This window comes from Saimiri boliviensis, chromosome X (assembly GCF_048565385.1).
Source record: "Saimiri boliviensis isolate mSaiBol1 chromosome X, mSaiBol1.pri, whole genome shotgun sequence".
NCBI classification, from domain to species: Eukaryota; Metazoa; Chordata; class Mammalia; order Primates; family Cebidae; genus Saimiri; species Saimiri boliviensis.
The window spans coordinates 131203533-131227094 of record NC_133470.1 but is presented as its reverse complement, the minus strand read 5'-3'; the positions used below and the strand labels follow the sequence as shown (position 1 = coordinate 131227094).

At 41.4% G+C, this 23562-nt stretch overlaps 2 protein-coding genes across 8 annotated transcripts; one reads left to right on the top strand and one right to left on the bottom strand.

Annotated features, from left to right (window-relative positions):
• The first annotated feature begins 2402 nt into the window (after positions 1-2402).
• Positions 2403-6118, top strand: TCEAL2 (transcription elongation factor A like 2). Of its 4 annotated transcripts, none has more exons than XM_010350870.3 (3): positions 2403-2545; positions 3113-3185; positions 3550-6118. In XM_010350870.3, exon 3 carries the CDS (start codon positions 3572-3574, stop codon positions 4259-4261), a length of 690 nt encoding a protein of 229 aa, XP_010349172.1. In that variant the 5' UTR covers positions 2403-2545; positions 3113-3185; positions 3550-3571; the 3' UTR covers positions 4262-6118. The 4 variants fall into 4 exon arrangements, with proteins under 4 accessions (XP_010349172.1, XP_074247806.1, XP_003940206.1 ...); XM_074391705.1 differs by having other exon boundaries at positions 2403-2593; XM_003940157.4 differs by having other exon boundaries at positions 2419-2545; positions 3545-6117.
• Positions 6119-14600: 8482 nt separating this feature from the next.
• TCEAL6 (transcription elongation factor A like 6) lies at positions 14601-18513 on the bottom strand. Of its 4 annotated transcripts, none has more exons than XM_003940159.4 (3): positions 18385-18513; positions 17778-17850; positions 14601-17407 (listed from the first exon to the last, which is right to left on the bottom strand). In XM_003940159.4, exon 3 carries the CDS (start codon positions 17381-17383, stop codon positions 16781-16783), a length of 603 nt encoding a protein of 200 aa, XP_003940208.1. In that variant the 5' UTR covers positions 17384-17407; positions 17778-17850; positions 18385-18513; the 3' UTR covers positions 14601-16780. The 4 variants fall into 4 exon arrangements, with proteins under 4 accessions (XP_003940208.1, XP_074247789.1, XP_074247790.1 ...); XM_074391688.1 differs by having other exon boundaries at positions 18373-18510; XM_074391689.1 differs by having other exon boundaries at positions 14601-17402; positions 18373-18510.
• Positions 18514-23562: the final 5049 nt, after the last annotated feature.

The following is a 23562-nucleotide window of genomic DNA, read 5'->3' as shown; positions in this document are numbered from 1 at the left end:
GTAAAATTCACAGGTTTCAGGCATTAAGACCTAGATATCTTTGAAAACAATTATTATGCCTGCCACAGATCCCCACTTTTTACTTCCATTTTTGCCATGGTTTTGTCTGGCAGTGTGTGAGACATCCTTATCTTATTCTGGATCTCAAGGGGAATGATTCCAACTTCTGCCCATTCAGTATAATATTGGCTGTAGGTTTGTCATAGACTGCTCTTATTATTTGAGGTACATTCCTTCAATACCTAGTTTATTGAGAGTTTTTAGCATGAACAGGTGTTGAATTTTATCCATAGCCTTTTCTGCATCTATTGAGATGATCATGTGGCTTTTGTTTTTAGCTCTGTTTATGTGACAAATCACATTTACTGATTTGTGTATGTTGAACCAAACTTGCATCCTGGAGATGGACCCTATTTGATCATTGTGGATACCTTTTTTGGTGTGCTGCTGTATTTGGTTTGCCAGTATTTTGTTGAGAACTTTTGCATCCATGTTGATTAAGGATATTGGCCTGAAGTTTCCCCTTTTGTGTGTGTCTCTGCCAGGTATTGGTATCATTTAGTGGTTTTATAGTGTTAATATATGTCCATATTTATTTTACCTGTGGGAATGATTCTTTAATTTTGCAATAAAAAACAAAAGAGTCCCTAGTGAATGGTATGTTTAGTAATGGTTACTTTTCTAAAAAAGTGGATGACAAACATTTAACTTAAAAATATGTTTATCAACATATACCATGCATCAAGAGAATTGTTATGATATCTTCTTCAAATCTGGTAATTACCTGAGGAACAATGTGTCAATTTAGTACATGCAAATGCAAAAGTTGTGTTGACTTCTCATTTTGTGAACAGATTTTTAATTTACATAAAATGACATTTCATTGAACTTAATGATACTAATTTTGAATTCCACACTTTTGTGTACATGTTTTAAAATAGGAGTAATGGTTGTTCAATATGTTGGCTACAATTAGCAAAATAATTTAGCAAAGTAATTACTGATGACACCTTAAAAAATCACTATCATTAGATGATTAAAACAGAAAGTTTTTAAACTATGATTTGATATTATTTTCATCAAATTCTTGAATAATTATAATAATTTTACAAAAGTTTATACGGAGGAAATGAAAACACATAGCCTCGAGAATTTAGAAAAAAAATTCAACATTGAGGACAGAATTATTGGTGATGTGGTGATAATGACAAATACACATATTGATAGAGCAAAGTATCCTAGGAAGATCGAGGTTTTACTGAATGAAGATTTGTAGCAGAAATATAATCAGAATTGGTTGTGTAACACACATAATTTATAATCAGGTAATCATGATATTTTGCAAATCATAATGAAAATACTGGTTGCCCAGATTTATGTACAAAAATACACACTACATACACATATGTGCACACACATACAGTACACATATATATGGCACTACACTGGACAAGCTTAAAAAATTGGTGATTTTTAGTTTTTGTGGGTGGTGGTCTCACCAATGTGAAAGAAAAGGAAAGAAAAAAAGACGAAGGATGGGAAGGGAAGGAAATAAGTGGACAGGAAAGAAAAGAGAAGGAAGAGGGACAAGCAGGGATCAATGATAAGGGTGTGATGTGATCCATGGGTTATGATAAATTTGTGCATCTGAAATTCATGTTTAAAATGTTTTAATGCTTTCTTTTCTAGCTGTCTGAGATTCTCCCTCTATGAAAACTGGTCAAATGTTGTAAGGTAAGTTTCAAGTGTTGCGAGAGACCAACGGAAGCAACAAGAAGGAAGCTGATGAAATCAATTTGGGTTACACGGGCTTTAGGGTCCCTCATGGACACTCAAGCCCTGATGTCCCATAGACAGTTGATATGAGACACAGAGAAGGGAATAGCCTGGAGACATACATCTGGGAGTCATCGGTGTTTACAGGAAATGAATGAGATCAAACAGGGAGAGAGAATTTGAGGACTGATGAGAGAGGAGGCCCAGGACAGAACCCCAAGAACAGCATCACTCAAGGTGGCAGCTCAGCTTCCTGGCAGGCACCACCACCCCAGCCTCTGGAGTCAGGCAGAGACGGTTTTGAAAGCGGTCTCTGGAGTTCTGGGGCTGAGCGCTCTTGGCAAAGTCGGATACCCTCTCTGATCGGCTGTCACACCTGGCGATAATGGGCATCAGAGAGAGATGCCCTGTGAGGATGCTTTAAGATGCGCCAGGTAAAGCACTTTAGGGTCAGAACGGCACTCCCTCCTCTTCTTCTCTGTGACCCCATTTTGCTACACAAATGAACCCGACCCCGACTGTCCCCAGCCTCACGGTCCCTCGGGGATGGATGGTGAGGTGGGTCAGGCAAGGGGGAGCGGAGCTCCAGTGACGCGGCGATCACGTGACCCGCCGGGCGCCTACGTGGGCACCAGCCCCCGCGCCCTCCCTGCGGTCGGGTCCTGGCGCCCGCGCAGAACCAGCTGTCTGAGCTGCTGGGGCGGCGGGGGTGCAGAGAGCGGGCTTCAGCGAGCCAGAGAAGGCACAGGCCTATCCTGGGTACCCGCAGGTCAGTGTGAAGGCGGGGCTGCCGGCGGACCATGGAACAGCGGTGCAGGTGGCTGGCAGTAGGAGTGGGAGGGGGTGGAGAAGGGATCTGAGAGAAGGGTGAGGAGGGTGATGTGGAGCGGCTGGGAGAGGGGTAGTGAGAACCCCGAAGCAACCCTGGCCCGCCTTCTCGATGCCTGCCCCGTTGCACTGAACCCTCCACTCCATTTTAGTGCTGGAAATGGGGGTGTGGGAGCGACCCCGCAGTGCTACAGTGAAACACAGATATTCTGGAAATATTTGTTATTTTTGTTATATTTGTTTGCTCCCGTGGAAACACCTGATCTCCGCAAAAGCAGGGTGGCGCTGGGACAGGTTGCCTCTGGGAGAAGGGGACACAGAGACAAACGCAGCTTGGAAAGCATCCTGGTTTGGTGCCCGAGGCCTGGAAAGAAATGGCGGCTGGGGTGCAGGGGAGGTAGGGGAAGAAAACGTTGGGTGAGCAGGGCCTGGACTCAGGAAAGGGAGCCGAGTCCCTGTGAGGCCGCCGAGCGCGCAGCCCCTACCCGAGTCTCCTGTCTGTCCGCAGGTCTGCGCCTCTGTTGTTCCCAGTGCTCTGCGAGGCCTGAAAAGGAGGAGCAACCTGTCCAGAATCCCCGCAGGTCCGTGAAAGCAGGGTGGGGAGGGGGGACAGGGGCCCACAAGAGTTGAGGGTGTGGAGGGCCCGGCCAGAGCCGAATTGGGGCCCCTGCCCATCCCCCACCCACCTGAACACGCACCTTACCCGGCTGAACCAGTGCAGAGAAGGTGGCAGGGCCGGCCAGGCAATGGCTGGCTCATGTGTGTGGGAGGAGTGGCGGGCTACGTGGTGGGCAGAACGCCCTCTTGGGGGCATGTCCAGTTTAGGGGAACCCTCACCGGGGGTGAGATGAAAGTACTGTCCAGACCTGCGTTCCACCCCACACCCTCAGTCTCCCATGTCTCCTCTTTGTCTCCTCTTGCCTCTACCCCCATCCCCCAGGACAGGAAAAGGAGGGGAAATCTCGACATGGAAAAACTCTGCAATGAAAATGAAGGAATGACTTCGAACCAAGGAAAGATGGAAAATGAAGAACAGCCACAGGACGAGGGAAAGCCAGAAGTAGCTTGTACTCTGGAAGACAAGGAGAAGTTAGAAAATGAGAGAAAGACAGAAAACAAGGGCAAGACAGGAGATGAGGAAATGTTAAAGGATAAAGGAAAGCCAGAAAGTGAGGAAAAGGCAAAAGAAGAAGGAAAGTCAGAGAAGGAGGGAGAGGCAGAGATGGAGGGAGGATCAGAGAGAGAGAGAAAGCCAGAGAGAGAGGAAAGGGCAGAGGGTGAAGGAGAGCCAGACAGTGAGGGAGAGCCAGGGAGTGAGGGAGAGCCAGAGAGTCAAACAAGGACTGCAGGAAAGCGCCCAGCTGACGATGATGTACCCAGGAAAGCCAAAAGAAAAACCAACAAGGGGTTGGCTCATTACCTCAAGCAATATAAGGAAGCCATACATGATATGAATTTCAGCAATGAAGACATGATAAGAGAATTTGACAACATGGCTAGGGTGGAGGATAAAAGGAGAAAAAGCAAACAGAAGTTGGGGGCGTTTTTGTGGATGCAAAGAAATTTACAGGACCCCTTCTATCCTAGGGGTCCAAGGGAATTCAGGGGTGGCTGCAGGGCCCCACGAAGGGACACTGAAGACATTCCTTATGTGTAGTGTCCCTGGCAGACATTTGTCAGGTCATATGTTTTACCTGTGGCAATACTTTGCTTTAGGTGTTCTTCCTGCTACCAGTAGCCTTTTGACCCAACTGCCAGTGCTTGCTTGCTCTATGTTTCAGTAGCAGATTTTCACACATGTGCATTGCAGAGACGTTATGATTCTTGGAAAAATAAAGCAGCTTATATCATCTACAGAATCTGTTTTTGTTAAATACATGAAAGATTAACAGTAGTTTTCTGAGTTGTGAGATAGCAGGTTATTTCATTTCTTTGTTTTCTTTCTAATTTATCTTTCCCCAGATAACACAAATTACTTTTCTTACAAAAACAGTAAAATATTTTTAAAAATCAGAACACAGTATGTGAAAGGTGATGAGAATAACTGTTCAGTGAACTTACGAAATTCAGCAGAGGCACTTAAAGTTCTTGTTGTTAGAACTTAAAATGATAGGTAAAACTCACATTGCCTACCTGTGTGATTCATCTGGAGAAGTCAACATGGGGTTACTACAGATCCATTGCTCTAATGGACAGTCATGTTGTTTTGTCAAATGGAGATAATACCCTGTTTTTCAGAACTGCTGAGTGGGTTGGATGAGGTACAGAATAAATGTGTTGGGTTGACATCTACCTGCTCCCCTGCACAGGGAGAAAAAATTACCCCTCAGACACTTGGAAGAGGACTAGGGTATATCTTACCTGTATCCAGGAATAAGTCTAGGAAACTGAAAGGTGGGTGCCATCCTCTCTTAGATGATGTCATGTCCACTGGGCACTGTGCTCCTTCTCATAAATCTTGCATCTTCCTAAAGCTCCTATTGATGCTTATGGGCTGAAGTTCTCAAGGTAACAGGCCCAGTTGATTTCGCTGGAGTCCCCAGTGAGCCAAGCCTACATACCCAATCCACAACAACTATGAAAATGTGGATAAAGTTCCCTTCCTCACTTTAGTTATACTTGCCCAATAGAGTAACACCTCAGTGATGCTTCAGCCCCTGGGGAATTTCAGATTTTTAATAAAACAGTTATTTCTATGCTTGTTGATTTGTAAGTGTTTACATACAGCCATCTCTCCACCAAATTCAGATATAGAGGCTGGAGTAAAATTTGAGTGGCACACACTTACCTGTTCTCATCTGTCAGTGCTTTGTATGCTTGACTCATCTTTCCTTAGAGGAAATTCTCTTATAGGAAAGTCCTGCCAGGTCCCACCTTACCAGTTTAACACTGCTACCCACATTTGTAATTTTTAGAGCAATGCTACTCAAGTAGTGGTCCATGGACCAGCTGCATCAGCATCACCTGTAAGACAGTTAGAAATGTAGAATCTCAGATGGTCATACCAGACTTACTGAATCAGAACCTTTTCTGATTTTAACAAGATTTGCAGGTGATTCCTGTGCACCTAAAGTTTGAGAAGCAAGGTTTATGAGGAAGTTTTTAGCCTCCCCAATTCTACCTTTTCATGATACATGTGCCTAGAAGGATATATACATGTGTTTCATAGAATGCACATCGCAGATTATTAAATAGACCTGTGTTTGTCAAACTGAAGTTTCACCTTCCTACATTAGCAGAGTTTAAAACAAATTTGGTAGGCCAAGACTTGCAATATTTTTAAATGAAATCTGATATAGTAGAATCAACCAGAACCAGATAGTAAACATCAGATTGTATGGCAGGTAGGTAGGATTAAAACTGTTTTCTGAAATTTGTATTTCAGTTATGTATATATGAACGATATCTTTCTGACTCTGGCTGAGGTTTTTTAAAATTGAGAAACACTGGACTCTGTTTGAACAAGCACAACCTGTTCTCTATCCTGGTACCACTAATACCTAGCACAGTGCCTGACAAGTAATAGGTTCTTAATAAATTTGTAAATAATAATACCTAAGTCAAGAATTCTTGTCTGAGATCATTCCCTGTCTATATAAATAACTGTGGACTCTATATCTCTAGAAGCACTTACTTGCAGTTCCAAAAGGAACATCATGAAGAAGGATTTGCACTATGAATTTAATCTTATCTCACTTTATTAATGCATTTTAAAGTGTGCCAGTTTGTCACATGTCAGAATCACCATAGGACTTCATCAAAAATTTGAACTTATAATCCCCACCTCAGATCCACTGACTGGAGCTCTAGGATTTCCATCTTAAACAGGCTGCCTAGGTGACTCTGATTCATGATAAAGGCTAATCACCACTGATTTATGTACTCACTATGATCTTGGTCTTATTAACTTTAAACCATAAGATAAGCAGAAAAAAAGAATTACAGTGTATCTTTTTTGGTGGGGAATGTGAAAGCTTTTCTAAGTTATATAACAAAGATTAAGAGTAAAAATCCATAATGGCAGGGTTTAATATGTTTATTCCATGGAACCTGAAAGTGTCTTTAGAGAAAATCACACCTATAAACAAAGCAAAGTCAAAGCATATCATAGTATAGTGTATTTTTTCCTCCAGATGTTGTGATAACTGTGGCAGCTGAACAGTTCCATTTCTAAAGAAGTCTCACGGGATCCCAAATGGTGATTATTGCAAATCTACAGTTTGTTGGAGAAAAAACGGATGCAACATAGCAACAGTGTTAAGGAGAAACATAATAGTCAAAAGCTATCTCATAGTAAGGGATCTGGGGTGGCCAGGTATGAACTTTGATGATCCTCCCTCTTTATAGTAGCCCTGCAAAGATGCACTTCTCTTTTCAGATCAGGAACCATTAATTTATGCCCAGAATACCTTGAAACCAGAAAACTCAAAATAAAGTCTCAGTCCAGGTTTGCTACATTGCTGGTTATGTAAGCATATTCTTGCTATGTAGCCAGTCTCAACAGCAGAGCCCTTGGCAATGAGGTTCACTGAGACTAGGTTTAAATGATTGATCTCACTGTTATCAATAAAGCTAACAGACTGGTAAAAATCACCCCTGATTTTCCTCAGACCCATGATTATCAAACAGCACTCTTAGTTAATATGTTTTAATCCTTTATCATGGGTCAATGCCAAGCAGGTATATTTTTTATTTCAATAGAAAGCTCAGGCAAATTTCAGCCCTGCTGGAGCTCACACTTACAGAACAATATGCTTTTAATCCTCCTCCTTACATTATGCACAAAGCTGCAGGCACAATTCCTAGTGAGTACTATTAGCATGGTCCTCTCTCTTTTGTGGATATCTCCGCATCTTCCCATCCCAATTCACTCTCCACTCTTCTTCACCATGCTCTGTATTTCAAGGGAATCTGTCCTATATGGACCACATCAAAGGGTCCCCTCTTCTTCTGGGAGCCAGCAGTGATGAGTGCAGTCAGGAAATTTTTCTCCCAGCTTGTTGCCTGCAGTGTTGTCAAATGCTTATGAAGACCCTTCTCCCAATGTTCCTAGAAGGTGGCCCTCTCCACATAGGCTCTGTATCTCTAACTTTTAGTTACCTCTCTTTCCCTCTGTGCCTCAGGCTTACTTCTGGTCATTTCACCTTTAATAGCCATGGTGTATTGCACTATTCATTTTGGTTCTCTAATACCCTTCCAGTACCTTTGTCTATTCTTTTTTATTAAGAACTGCTCTCACATTTTCCACTGCAAATGTACCCCCTATTTCCTGCAAAGCACTTTTCAGGTACAGTAACAGATACAGGAAGTCACCCCAGGAATTTTCTTGTTAATTTGAGGAAGAAAAGAATAACCTACTGGCAATAGGGTTGAGAACAGTAGGGGGAAGCTGTTAGGAGAAGATCATAGGTACACGGCATGTAGTAGTATCATGATAATTCATACACCACTGGTGGCATGGAATGAAGTGCAAGTGGAATCCAAAGCTTTGAGAAATCAAGTGGCTATGTTACCTAAGTATTAAAACAAAAATAATTACCAAAAAGTTTCTGGAGTCACCTGTGTTCATCTGACAACCCATGAGAGTATGCATAGAAAAAAAGAGGACATTGGAAGCTGTGAAAATACAGCAGAGCACATATGTACAGAACCAGAAAGCCTCTAAGATAGGTTTGAAGGAGTCCCTCATCTTAGGGTAGATATAGCTGTGAACCAAGGCTAGGTCCTTAAGGTGTTGCAGTTCTGCTGCCGATTAAATGCTCCAAATGCAATCACTTTTACAACAAAGTAAGGACACTAGTAGAGAAGAAGTAAAACTCTGATACATGGGATGGGGCATTCGTGCAGACATACTCTGAGGCATTAAGAAATGCATTGGTGAGAGGGTCAAGAGCATATTTGAAGATTTCTGTGGGCCCATGCTTTGTAGGCTGGAGATGATGGTGGAGAATGCTGCAGTAGAATTATCCTACCTCAACTTATACCTCATCTTAACGTGAATTATGGAATCCCAGAGTGGTGGAAATCAGGTGACAGGGCTTAATAGTCTGAGACAAGGTGAGTGTAGCTACCACAATAAGCCACAGGAATTAAATGGTAATTAGTAAATTTTTGGCCCATAGGATTTGTGGTGATGGCTAATCAGAGCATTCTTTTTTTTTTATTGCACTTTAGGATTTGGGGTACATGTGAAGAACATGCAAGATTGTTGCATAGGTACACACATGGCAGTGTGATTTGCTGCCTTCCTCCCCATCACCTATATCTGGCATTTCTTCCCATGCCATCTCTCCCCAACTCCCCACCCCCCGCTGTCCCTCCCCTATTCCCCCTGACAGGCCCCAGTGTGTGATGCTCCCCTCCCTGTGTCCATGTGTTCTCATTGTTCAACACCAGCCTATAAGTGAGAACATGTGGCATTTGATTTTCTGTTCTTGTGTCAGCTTGCTGAGAATGATGGTTTCCAGATTCATCCATGTCCCTACAAAGGACATGAACTCATTGTTTTTGATGGCTGCATAATACTTTAAAAGGAAATAATTGGGCAGCCTATTGGATGCTGCCTGACATACTCAGGCTGAAAAAAATTCTAGGTCTACTAGAAAGTCTAACTCCAGATGCTATGGTATGTTTTCTAAACTTCTTACCCAACTGAGGGGAAGGAAGCGTGCCTCTAAGGTACGATCTTGCAGACACTGGTGTATACTGTGAATCTTACATCAAACTTTCCCCAGTGGAACCTAAAGACACTTTTCAGAGTGACTGTGAACTAAGGAAAATAAAATACCAAAATCTTTTGGTAGTTATTAGCTAAAGGCTCTGAACTGAGGCTAATTTCTGGAGACCTCAAACTGTATCATAATAAATAATCAGATTGGGGAGTTTGTGAGATGATGTCATAGAGGAAATAAGCCAACAACTACTCTATATTTGGAAAGCAGCTCTGGGGTGCTGGCTGGTACCCAGCATCTGACTACGGAATTCCGAGTAACTATGTACCTCGAAATGTTATCAGGAACTAGGCACTGTTTAATTCATCAAACTGCATAACTAGAAATGCACAGAAGAATTCTATTTTAAGATGAGAATTATACGTAACTGACTGAACGTAAACATGACTAAAAGGCACAAGAAAACTACATAAGCAAGAAGTTCAGACTCTCAAGGTACTCTCTCCTGTTGCTTGGCCACCTCTCTACCAACACACATTTGTGACCTAATGGAAAATTTCCTGTAACCAGAAAATAGAAAACTGTGGGTCTGCTTTATGGATGAATGTGCATGGCATTCTGGAACCTACTGGAATAGAAAGGCTGCTATACTATCATCTCATTCAGGAAATACAGCAACAGAGAGAAATCTTCCTAATGGGCAGAAATTTCAATGATATAACTTGTTCACTTGGCATGGAAAGAGAGACAGCCTGATTCATGAGCACGTGGGTTGGCTGGCTTCTCAGGGACTTGGAAAGATCAAACTTGGAAAATTAGTGATGAGGAGGTTTAGAGGAGAGATATGTGCATGAGTGTTCACAAGGTGGACAGAGTGTCAAAACATTGGTTTCTCAATGAAGTCATCACTAAAGGGCACCTATTATGGAATAAGTTCTTAATTAGGAGGACTAGAAAAGTAAGGTTTTCAGCAATGGTAGATTACCTTGTTTCGGAGCAAACTCTCCCATGAAGAACTACTAGAAAAGCTGAACAGAAGACAATCTGTTTGAAAACATTGGGAAGATAACAAAGCACTGGAGATTTGTGTGACCAAAATTTTAAAGAGAAAAGAATTTCGCAGATGTGAAACTTAGACTTTGTAGAACTTTTTGCTTTGAGACATTTGCTGATAGGAAAGTTGAGGATATTAGGCTGATAAATGGTGAAGTTTTCAGCAGTTTCAAGGGGCTGGCACACAGAAATTGAAGTTCAGGCTCCTAGGGAGGTTGGGTCCTGGTATACGTCCTCGATTTTCAGTTGGAACCAGGTAAAGTTATGCTCTAGAAATAAAGATGAATGGAAAATAAACCTGTTTTCACAATTTCTAAAGCCTAGCTTTAAATAACATCAATCACAACTTGAATTAAGATTTTCTGTTCCTGTCCTAACTGGGGACCTCAGACCTACAGTATGTTGACTTAGAAATGACACAATTTGTAAATTTGGAAAGGAGATTTTATTTTTTATAAAGAGTTACAGCCTGCAAGGTAGCCATTCTGACAGTCTGGCAGAACCTGGAAACAGGCACTTTGAGGGAGGAAGGGGTAAGACAGGAATTTATGCTGGATGGGTTGGCTAAGCACACACATTCAACAGGTTATGGGAGGAGATATGAATATCATTAAGTGAGTCCTAATGCATGCCTACTGAATAAACATGCATGTTATACATGAACCTGGTTCACCTTGGGATGCAAACTTAACATTTAAATGTATTACAATAAGTCTCTGTAAGTCAAAAGGTAAAGCAGGGACATGAAGGTGCTCAAGTTCTGGCCTCTGTAAACTGGCCCAGAACCAGTCCATGGTCAGTGGGCTTATCAGTAGAAAGTTACTGAAATCAATCTCTTGTCCAATCAAAGCTGTAGTTATGGCTTGTAGAACAGGGAGTCAGTTAGTCAGCATCTGGTAGTGAGATACGATTGTTTTAATACCTGTTTAATATTGCTTATCCCAAGGCCAGTGCTTGTGTAGCTGCTAGAGAAAAAGAAAAACCTTGTAGCAGTTAAAACAGTTTATTCTTTAAGTGTAGGCATGCATGACTTAACCCTTACCTGCCATGACCTTAGGTCCTGTTTGTAATTTCATATCTCATTGCCACAGAAATTCCATTCTATTAGCATTAAATATATATGCATATATATGTATATGTGTGTGTATATATGTGTATATATATATATATATATATATATATATATATATATATAGAGAGAGAGAGAGAGAGAGAGAGAGACATTTATGGTGGTAAGTTGTTTTCTCTAAATGTAAAAGGGAGGAGGTATAATGAGGAGTGTCTGACCTAGCATCCTGTGATATCCAGGAACTCAGGTTTTAAGGTTTCTCTGCAGTCCCCTTGGCTAAGAATTGGTCTGTTCAGTCGGTGGGGGCCTTGAGACTTTCTTTTTAGTTTACAAGTACAAGAAACTAAATTTTGCCAAGACTAATTAGTTTTGTAGTACATTACTTTTTGTCAAGACCCCCAGATATGAGCTCAGTTTAGCTAACACCTTGATTTTAGCTTTGTAAAACCCTGATCAAGGAATTCAGTCATGAATTCCAAAGTTCTGACCTATAGAACTGTCAGATAATAAGTAGGTATTGTTTGAAGGTGCTACATTTGGTGATATGTTACACAGTAACAGAATATTAATAAAGATTTTGTTACTGAAAGTAGAGAATGCCTAAATACATGAGAGAGGCTGGGGAAACCAGAAGTTGATGGAGGCTGGGAGAATTTTGAGGAACATGATTATCTTTAACTAACTGTAAGTAAAAACATACATCTTAAAGGTTCTGCTGGTGAGGGGCCAACAGTATGTGAGGAGTATGTTACTAGAGACTGGAAGAAAGAAGATCCTTATATGTAGTAGCATGAAAATTAGAGAAATAGTTTTCAACAGTTATGTGGAAAGCAGAACTTGCAAGTGATGCACTGGGACATTTAGCTGTGATTATTTCCAAGCAATGTTTTGAAGTGTAGTCTGGTTAGTTCCTGCTGCTTATGGCAAAAGATGATGAGAGAGATATATTGAAAGTATAGCTGTTAAATAAAAAGGAACTAAAACTTGAGAACTGGAAAATACCCATCCTATCCAAATGAAAAAATATACTAAAATTAAGAGATTCCTTCTGAAAGTATGACACAGAGAAACAGCTGAGGATGTAGTTGTTACAGTCTTTCTCTGAAACCTTAGAAAAATAAGAAAGAGCACTCACTCACACAAAGGTCATTTGCAAGAGATTGAAAGCATGACACAAATATTCTCTCAACCAAACTAGAAGGGTCGAGCCTGGATGTCAGAGACAGAGAAATCAGAGATTAAAAGCATAGAAAGGATTCCATGTGCTGCTGCTGCCTTAAAGCTGGAGGGTACCACGTGGCAAGGAATGCACATAGCCTTTAGGAACTGAAAGCAGCCACACTCAGCTATACCAGCAAGAGACAAAAATAGAGAAAGATGATCTCAAAAATATCTGTCAGTGTGAATTATCTTCAATGGAGTGAAACCTAGTGTAATTTATGCAAGACTCACCTCACAAGGTTTTAAAGAAAACAATTCTGAAAACAACATGAAAGAACTTGAATGAAAATTTTCCCTCAGAGCCTCCAATGAGAATTCAGTCTTGCTGAAATTTTGAATCCTCCTTAAGACGTCTAGGACATCTAAAATTCTCATCATTAATTGTCCAACTAATTCTCTCCATGTCGCTGACCAGCCAGTATTTTAGTCATTGCTCCTGAGGCAGGGTAGATCCATACCTTCAATCATTAAGGGTTCTAAGCAAAATGGACAACCATATGATTCACACAAAATTCTACCCCGAATCCTAGCATGTCTTTTTTCTACTTTTCTGGGTTATCCCTGAATAGGACTACAGTGAGGCAGCCATCCGCTTACACCTACTATCAATATACCAAGAAGATATATCCAGGAACTGATACATTGTTTTATATTTCTTTTTTTTAACTGGTCACAAGGATGAAGAACTCTCCAAGATGCTGTATGAGATATATGTTGGTTGAGAGAGAGTCAGTGAGTCTGATCAAACTGCACATGAAATTTACTTGTGGCTTCTTGGCTTACTCAGCTCTGATCTTTTAAAGCCATTTGCGATTAATGGTTGAAAGCTGATGTCCACACAAAACTTTATTTTTCAACAGAGTAGACAGCAACACATTCATTAAAAGTAGCTTGTTAGTATGGAAAACTAATACCTCGTGGTCAGGTGTTAAGTCTCTACTAGTTTTGATAGCAAGCCAGGAGCAGATTCTCAAATGTACACTAGTTGCCAAGAAAAGAGGGAATTATTTTGCTTAAAAAACCCTAGAGACATATACTTTAATTCTACTATTGGGGCTTTCTAAAACTTTATGGAGCCTCTCTTTCTAGCATGGACACAATACAGTTGGATCTGCAGGGTCATGAGGCTGAAGTGTCAGAGAAGCTCCCACTACAGTCTGGAACTACTGTAGATCTTTTTCATGCTCTGGGTACCACTTAAAACTAGAAACCATGTGAAGTCCAAGAACAAAATCAGTATGATGTATATTGTCTTTAAAATCTAATGTCTTAATTCCTTCAAACTAAGTCTAGTAAGATCATCTGCAGGTATGTACTTAACTGCTACCCCCCATTTTTTGGGGGGGAGGTAGAGTCTCGCTCTGTCCAGGCTGGCGTGAAATGGCATGATTTCGGCCCACTGCAACCTCCACCTCCCGGGTTCAAGCAATTCTCCTGCCTCTGCCTCACAAGTAGCTGGGATTACAGGTGCCCACCACCACATTCAGCTAACTTTTTGTATTTTTAATAGAGATGGGGTTTCACTGTGTTGGCCAGGGTGGTCTCAAACTCCTGGCCTCAGGTGATCCACCCTCCTCGGCCTCCCAAACTACTGGGATTATAGATGTGAGCCACCTCATCCGGCCCTGGATCTTTTTATAGCACAGATTCTACAGTTGTTTAGTTTTACTTTCCAGGGGCTGATAAGTTCCACCCCTTACAGTGCAGGAGCTCTCCTTGGTGCTGCTGAATATGTGTAAGGGAAGCTTTGACTGTGAACTATATATAGTGAACTGATATCTCTACTGATATTCTACTATATATAGCAGGACTTGTACAGCCTGTGAAGCCCATAGCTCCCCAGTACTTTCGAGAGTATAAGTAAACCCTGTTAGACAATTTAAGTTATCTGTTCAGAGTTATTTAGGTAGACAGGGGCTAAATTTGGAGACTCAGTCATTATTATTTACATTTTTATTAAGTACTTACTACTTGTCAGTTACTTGTGTTAGGCACTAGAAATACAAATATAAAATGAACAGGCTATGCTTTGAGATGCAGAATCCAGTGCAGTCTTTCTCCATTTTCTTACTGTAGCCCACAGTCAGAAATTTATTTTTCTCATAACTCATGGTGCACACACATATACACATAACTGAAACACAAATTTCACAAAAAAATTCACTCTACTTACAATGCAATTTGATGTTTTCTGTTTGTATTCAACTCTATTCTATCCTGTTTTATTTTTCAAAAATTGCCTGTCTTGACCCATTGCATTGATTTCAAGATCTACTTTTCATGGGAGAAGGACAACTTCATTTTGAAATACATGGGCTTATTTAATAATCTGTGATGTGTGTCTTATGTGGCACATATGTTGATCTTTTTAGGCACATATTTTATGTAAATGTGGGAGTAGGAAGCCTGAAGACTCTCTTTCTAAGGTGGTGCTTTTCAAACTTCAATGTCTTAGGAATAATCTTGGGATCTTGTTAAAATGAAGATTCTAACTCAGTAGGTCTGAGGCAGGACCTCAGATTCTGCATTTCTAATTAGTTCCCAGGTGATCATTACGCAGCTGGTTCATGGACCACAACATGTTCATTACAAAGGATTTAAAACTCAAATGTATTGATGGGTCTGCTGAACTGCTAAAGTGTTACCTGACAAATTTCCTGAGAGTGAACTCAATAGAGGAAAGGGAGTCTGCAGACAAGATATTAACCCATGAGAACAGCACAGTCACTATCATGCAGGTATTTTTTCCTGGCCTAGCCTTCAATATCTGAGTTTTGTGAGAATATTTATGTATGCAAAACAAACAAGAAATACACATAAATGATCATTTTGCCAAAAAAGAATTTGGAAAATATTAATAAGAGGCCCAAGCAGCACCAAGGTGATATCCATGTGCACCTGGTTACTATAACTATAAACTGGAGAGAGGACTTTATCCACTTCTACAGGGGTAAAGGGTTGGTGGACATTGCTCACCAGTGACTCCAGAGAAAATGACTGGGCTTTTACACCATAAATCCTCTATCAGTAAAGGGTGTAGGACCTGGGAGAAAAGGGCACAGTTCCCAGAACACAGGGAAATATCTAAGAAACAGTGACATCTACTCCTTAGCTACCTGGACATATTCCTAGACACAGTGGTAACTCCTTCAGCCCTTCCCCAATGTGTCTGATTCCATCAGCTTTCCTGCCACTGTATGGGAATGGTGTAGGAGCCATTCCTCCCCTGAGTACCTGGTGGGAACCAGGTCACCACACAGCTCATATACTCGATACCTCATCTGATCCACCAGACAGTCCTGTGAGGCAAGTATTATCCTTATTTTACAAATGACAAGCTTGACTCCTACAGCAATAGATCTGTTAGAATTTCCAGGTTGATTCCTCTAGCTTTTAGTCTCAGAGACAATATGAATTTTACCTGTCATCTTATGTTATGATAACATGAACTTTAAGTGTCTTTATTGCCTTCATAAGCTCACTGAACAGTTCAATTTCTTATGTATTGTTTTCAGCTTTTATTTATTTTTTAGTATGAAAAATATAATTCACAACCTTTAGTAAAGAAAAAGTAGAGATAAGTGAGCAAAGCAAAGAAAAAGAGTCACACATGGGGGTTGCATAGCATTAGAGAGGACCCAGGAACATGAGCAACAGTGCCCACTGACCTGGACACACCTAGGGAAGACATAGGGATATGCACAGCAGCAGAGGAATGTCATGGGGGTACATGTGAAAGAGGTGGTAGGAATCATTTTTGAATACAGGTTAAACCTATTCTTGTCTACCTTTTAGGAATAATCATTGCCTACTTTCTAGTGTGCATGCTTTCAGAGTTTTCTTTGTGCATAAATGCATTATACAAACACTGACATTTTTATAAAAGCGGGCTGATATTATATATGCGGTGCTGCAAACTGTTTGCTCTTTTATTTATTTATTTTACAATGTGTCATGAACATTTTTTCCATGCACATGGGTGAAAATCCTCTACTAAAATATAGAGCGCTGTAGTTGGGTTAAAGGTTGCTGGTAACAAGATTGACATCTAAAGCAAAAATATCAGCTTAAGGTTAAAGCACAGGGCCTGGCAAATACCTACCAGGGAAAGCAGGGCCAGCAATATTCTCATCAGAGAAGTCAGAATGGAAGGTCAAAGACGTTAAAGGTATGGGATATCATGTAAGCCCCTCTGGCCCCTACCTCCACCCCTCATTCCCCTGACACCCCGTTGGCCCCTTGGGGCGAACGGATCCTGTACATCTCTTTGCATCCAATGAAAACCACCCATTTTCTGTTTCTTCCTTAGCTCCTCCTGAGCCCTTGACACATCTCCACATTCTCTCATCATCTCCTCACTGCTCAGATGCCTTCCCTGTAAGTCCTCCTGAGAGTCCTTGGGAGAATCGTCCGTCCCCCTGTCCGTTTTTCTTTTTGCTTTCCGGGGCACATAATCTTCAGCCGGGCGCTTTTCGGCGGCCCGCGGCTGGCTCTCTGGCTTTGCCTGGGAGGCTGGCTTGCCCTCGCCTTGTGGCTTGCCCTCACCTTCGGACTTGCCCTGCTTTTCCTGGCTTCCCTCATCTTCCAGTTGTCCCTCAGCACCTGGCTGTCCCTCATCCTCTCGCTTTCCCTCGCATTCTGTCTTCCCCTCCACGTCCGGCTTTTCTTCCTCGTCTGACTTTCCTTCATCATCAGGCTCTACTTCATCTTCTGGCTTTCCCTCGTTTTCCAGGTTTCCTTCATTCTTATTGTAGGGTTTTTCCATGTCAAGATTTCTCCTTTTCCTGTCCTGGGGGATGGGAGTGGAGGCAAGAGGAGACAAAGAAGAGACATGGGAGACTGAGGGTGTGGGGGTGGAATGCAGGTCTGGACAGTAATTGCATCTCACCCGTGGTGAGGGTTCCACTAAGCTGGCTGGGCCTCCAAGAGGGCCTTCTGCCCACCACGTAGCCCGCCACTCCTCCCACACACGGGAGCCAGCCATTGCCTGGCAGGCCCTGCCACCTTCTCCGCACTAGTTCAGCCGGGTAAGGTGCATGTTTAGGTGGGTGGGGGATGGGCAGGGGCCCCAGTTAGGCCCTGGCGGGGCTCTCCACACTCTCAAGCCTTGTGGGCCCCTGTCCATGCAGCCCCCCTCCCCGCCCCCCACTTTCACGGACCTGCGGGGATTCTGAACAGGTTGCTCCTCCTTTTCAGTCCTTGCAGAGCACCGGGAACAACAGAGGCGCAGACCTGCAGACAGAGAGGAGACAGGGGTAGGGGCTACGCGCTCAGCGGGCTCACAGGGACTCCCTTTCCTGAGTCCAGGCCCTGCTCACCCAATATTTTCCTCCCCTACCTCCCCTGCACCCCAGCCGCCATTTCTTTCCAGGCCTCGGGCACCAAACCCGCATGCTTTCCAAACTGCGTTTGTCTCTGTGTCCCCTTCTCCGGGAGGCAACCTGTCCCAGCGCCGCACTGCTTTTGCGGAGGTCAGACGTGTCCACGGGAGCAGATTGTGAGAGGGGGTTATTTCCAGAATATCTACGTTTCACTGTCCCACTGCGGGGTCGCTCCCTCTAACCCCCATTTCCAGCACTAAAATGGATGGGGAGCTCAGTGCAGGGGGTCGTCCAGAAGGCGGGCCAGGCTCCCTCGCTTCCGCCGGCTCCGCATCACTCTCCTCACTCATCTCCCGGATCCCTTCTCCACCTCCTCCCCACTCCTACTGCCAGCCACCTCCACCATTTCCCTGGGTCCGCAGGCAGCGCCCACCTTCACACTGACCTGCTGGGACCCGGGACAGGCCTGTGCCTCCTCCAGCTCGCTGAAGCCGGCTCGCTGCTCCCCCGCCGCCCGGGCAGCTCAGACAGTTGGTTCTGCGCTGGCGCTGGGACTGGACCGCAGGGCGGGAGGGCGGGCGCGGGGGCTGGTGCCCACGTAGGTGCCTGGTCACTCACGTGAGCTCCGCGTCACCGGAGCTCGGCCACCACCACCCCCTTCCCATCCACCTCACCATCCATCCCTTAGGGACCAGGAGGCTGCGGAAGGTGGGAGAGGGTGTGTGTAACAAAGGAATTGCGGGGCGTCAGGAAGAAGAGGAGGAGGGGGTGGCGTTCTGACCCCAAGTGTTTTACTGGGCGCATTTCACAGCATCTTCGCAGGGCATCTCTCCTCTCTCTGATGCCCATTATCTACAGGTGTGACAGCTGATCAGAGAGGGTACCCGACTTTGCCAAGAACTCTCAGCCCCAGAACTCCAGAGACCGCTTTCAAAACCGTCTCTGCCTGACTCCAGAGGCTGGGGTGGTGGTGCCTGCCAGGAAGCTGAGCTCCCACCTTGAGTGAGTGGCAGTGTTCCTGGGGTTCTGTCCTGGGCCTCCTCTCTCCTCAGTCCTCAAATTCTCTCTCCCTGTTCCATCTCATTCATTTCCTGTAAACAACGATGACTCCCACATCTACATCTCCAGGCTATTCCCTTCTCCGTGTCTCATATCAGCTTTGCCAACTGTCTATTGGACATCACTGCCTGAGGGACCCTGAGAGACACGGTACCCCAAGGCCCTGTATCACAAATTGATTTCAAAAGCCCCTGCACCCCAAATTTATTTCACCAACTTCCTTCTTGTCATGTCCGTTGACCTCTCCCCACGCTTGAAAGTTACCTTCCAACAGTTGACCAGTTTTCACAGAAAGATAATGTCAGACAGCTAGAAAAGAAAGCATTAAAACATTTTTAATATGAATTTCAGATCCACAAATTTATCATAGTCTTTGGTTCACAACATGCTCTTCTCACTTACTACTGCTCCCTCCCTTCCTTTCCCCTCTTCTCTCTTCCCCCACTGTTTATTTCCTTTCATTGTTTTTCTTTTTCACATTTGTGAAACCACCACTGAACCCAAAGAACTAGAAAATTGCTAATATTCTTGTCACTATAGTATAATATCATATATTTGGCAGATGATTTAAAATATTTTCTAGTTATTCTAATACATGGATTTCTTCATGGATAGTTTCTAATTATGTCTTTCCTGTGTATGGGCTATGCTTTCTTATTTCCTTACATGCCTCACAAAGTTTTGTTGAAATCTATATATTTTGATTATAATGTATTGACTCTGGAAATTAGATTCTCCCTCTTCGCTGGGTTTTGTTGTTGCTCTCTCATGGGTTATTGTTTACTTGTTTAGTGATTTTTTTAAACCATTTTAGCAAGTTATGTATTCTTTGTCATGTGTGGCCATAAAGTGTGTTTTATTAGTTTATTACTCAACTGGTGTTTGGATGCTGTTACTTTAAATACCTAAAGCTAACAAAAGAAAACGAATGAGTAAAACATATTTTCCCAGTCTTTGCAGATGAGCTCTGAATTGGAGTACTTTTTTAATGCCTTACACTTTTCTTATGCAGAGCCTGAAACTCAGGCTAAGGTGCATGCTTGCATTTTCTGTGATCTTTTCTGAATATGTGTCCCACCCTCAGCATACTCATGGCCTTCTTGATTTTCCAGTATATATAAAAGTTGTTGTTGTTGTTTTTTTTTTAAAAATGCTCGTTCTTCCACATATCTTGTTTCCCAACCTCTTCCTTCTCAGACTTCTCAGGCTGTTCATTGCTTGTTCTGAGTGTTGTCCTTTGCTACAGACTTCTGTGGCCAATATCTGTGATTTTAAATGCTGCTGGCAAAAGTCAATGCAGCCCAAGCCCTGGGAGTGCTCCCAGTGGGGTGTAATAAAAGAACCCTTAGTGATGAAAGTGTTGCCAGGCAGGCTGAGCGCCATACCACATTTCTGTGAGAATACCATACAAATTCCTACCACTGGTACTAACTATCTAAACCAGAATAGTGGGCTGTCATCAACAAATCACTGCCAATCTGAGGCATAAACAATGATAGATAAGCAATTGAAAATTTCTTATCACAAAGTAGCAGCTTTTATTCTTCACCAAATTTCCCTGTCATTGTTATAATGTTTTGACTAGATTCCAGAGTTCCAAGAAAGTTGATGGTAACAGTTTTGCCAGCTCATTAATTGCTTATTATGGAGTCCCAGAGTTCCATACTCTGACATTTTTAATGACGTTACTTGTGTTTCTATTTCTTTTTAAGTCAGCTAGGTAGGTCGTGTCTTTTTTAGAAATTGTACTGTTCATTTACTTTGTCTCATTTGTTGTCATGAGTTGTTAATAGTATTATCTTATAATCTTTTTTATATCTGTAGAGTTATTAATGATGACCCCTTTTTATTTCTGATTTTAATAGTTTAAGTTTTCATCTTTTTTTCTTGGTCAGTGTAGCTAAATTTTTTCCGGTTGTTTTTACGCATATTTTCAAATAACCAACTTTTAGTTTCATTGATATTCTATTCTGTATTTCATTTATTTCCACTCTAATAGTTACTATTTCTTACCTTTTGATTTCTTTAAGTTGCCCTTCTTTCTCTAGCTTTTTAAGATGAAACTTTACTGATATGAGATTTTTATCTTTTCAAAGTAAACATTTACAGTTACACATGTATATCTAAACACTGCTTGACTATATCCCATAACTTTTAATGTGTTACTTTAAGAAAAAAAAAAGTATTTTCTAATTTCTCTCATGATTTCTTCAGGTTGAATGGAAGCATATTGTTTAGTTTCCACATATTTGCAGGATTTTTGTATTTCCTTATGTTGTTGATTATGAATTTGATTATGAATTTAATTCCATTTTGATCAGGGAATATTATTTTTATAATTTCAATACTTTTAAGTGTATATAGGATTTTATTATGTAGATTTTCCAGGAGAATGTTTCATGGGTGCTTGAAAAGAATGTGTATGCTAATGTTGTTTGGAGTGTTGTTTACATGTCTGTTATTCTAGTTGGTTTTGTAGTTTTGTTTAAGTCTTCTACCTTGCTGATATTCTTATTTGTTCCATTAATTTCGAATGTGTGGTTTTGAAGTCTCCAATTACTATTGTTAGATAGCCTTTATTTTATTCTATTTTTTTCCTACCGTTCTGTAAGTTTTTGCTTTGCATATTTTGGAAATCTGTTTTATGTTCATATATGTTTATGATTTGTATATAGTCTGATGGATTGGACTGGTTGTTATATAACACCTTTTTTTATTCGACAATAACATTTTTTTTGGTCTTAATGTCTTTTTCATCGACTCTTTTGGTTATTCTTTGTGTAGTATATATTTTCCATCGTTTCACATTAATTTTATTTGCTTATTTAAATATATTCTCTTGTAGATAATATATAGTTGGATCGTGCCATTTTTATCTACTCTACTACTTTCTTCCTTTTGAATGAAGTGATTAATCAACTTATACTTAATGCAATAACGAATAAGGTAATATTTACACCTGCCATTTTACTGTTTTCAATTTGTTCTGTATTTTTGTTTCTCTGTTTCTCCACTATTAAATTACTTTTAAAAGGATATTTTCAGTGTACCATTTTAATTATCCTTTTTCTTTACAAAGTTTTTAAATTATTTTCTTAGTGTAGTTGACCTAGGGATTAAAATTAGTATCTTAATTTAAAACAAATGAATTTGTATCAATTCTAGCTTAATTTTAATGGGATGTAAAACTTTGCTGCAATAAATCTACATTTCCTCTTTCCTCCTTTGTGCTCTAGGAGGAGAAATAGGATGTCATGGAAATTACATCTTAGCCGTTACATCCGTAGTGAATATAAGTCCACAACAAACACTCTTTTGTTATTATTGTTTTATGAAGTTTTCTTCCTAATCAAATAAGAGAAAAAAAACCTACAGCCAAATATATATTTATAACTATTTTTATTAATTTCCTATTGTTGCTGTAACAATTACCACAAATTTAGAGGCTTAAAATAGAAAAAAACATATTCTCTTACAATGCTAAAAGTAAGAAATTAAAATACCTCAATGGAGTATTAACCAGAGTCAGCAGATATCCACTTCCTTGCTTTTTTTTCAACTTCTAGAGCTGAATTTCTTGCATTCCTTGGCTTATGTCCCCCTCATTCAACTTAAGAGCCAGTAGCATGGTATCTTCAAATGTCCCTCTGCATCCATCATCACATTCCTTTCTTTCTCCTTTGTGTCAAATTTCACTGTGTCTCCTTATGCGAACACTTGTGATTCCATTTAGGGCCCACCTAGATAATTTATGATAATTAAGACACTTAATAACATCTCAAGATACGTAATGACATTTTCAAAGTCTATTTTTGGCATAAAAGGTGATATTCATACGTTCCAGGAGTTTGGACATGCATAACTTTTGGAAACCCACTATTCTGCCTACCACACTGTCTTTTATACTGTCATATATATATATATATAACATTCTGGGGTACATCTACAGATCTTGCAGGATTGTTACATAGGTATACACATGCCGTGGTGGTTTGCTGCATCCATCCCCCAGTCATCTACATTAGCTATTTCTCCTAATGTTATCCCTCCCCAATCCACCCACACCCTGCTATTCCTCCCCTAGTCCCCCAACCCCCAACAGGCCCCAATGTGTGATATTCCCCTCCCTGTGTCCATGTATTCTTATGGTTCAATACCCACTTATGAGTGAGAACATGTGGTGTTTTGTTTTCTGTTCTTGTGTCAGTTTGCTGAGAATGATGGTTTCCAGCTTCACACATGTCCCTGCAAAGCACATGAACTCATCCTTTTTTATGGTTGCATGGTATTCCATGGTGTATATGTGCCACATTTTCTTTTTCCAGTCTATCATTGATGGGCATTTGGGTTGGTTCCAGGTCTTTGCTATAGTAAACAGTGCCACAATGAACATACGTGTGTATGTATTTTTATAATAGAACAATTTATAATCTTTTGGGCATATGCCCAATAATGGGATTGCTGGGTCAAATGGTATTTCTATTTCTAGATCCTTGAGGAATTGCCACACTGTCTTCCACAATGGTTGAACTAATTTACACTCTCACCAACAGTGTAAATGTGT

Coding starts and splice junctions, on each gene's coding strand:
- TCEAL2 (XM_039463972.2), top strand. CDS start 2,656: ATGTGGAGCGGCTGGGAGAGGGGTAGTGAGAACCCCGAAGCAACCCTG. Junction 3,002..3,112: donor GCGGCTGGGGTGCAGGGGAG/GTAGGGGAAGAA, acceptor GTCTGTCCGCAG/GTCTGCGCCTCTGTTGTTCC. Junction 3,186..3,549: donor CCTGTCCAGAATCCCCGCAG/GTCCGTGAAAGC, acceptor CCCCCAGGACAG/GAAAAGGAGGGGAAATCTCG.
- TCEAL6 (XM_003940159.4), bottom strand. CDS start 17,383: ATGGAAAAACCCTACAATAAGAATGAAGGAAACCTGGAAAACGAGGGA.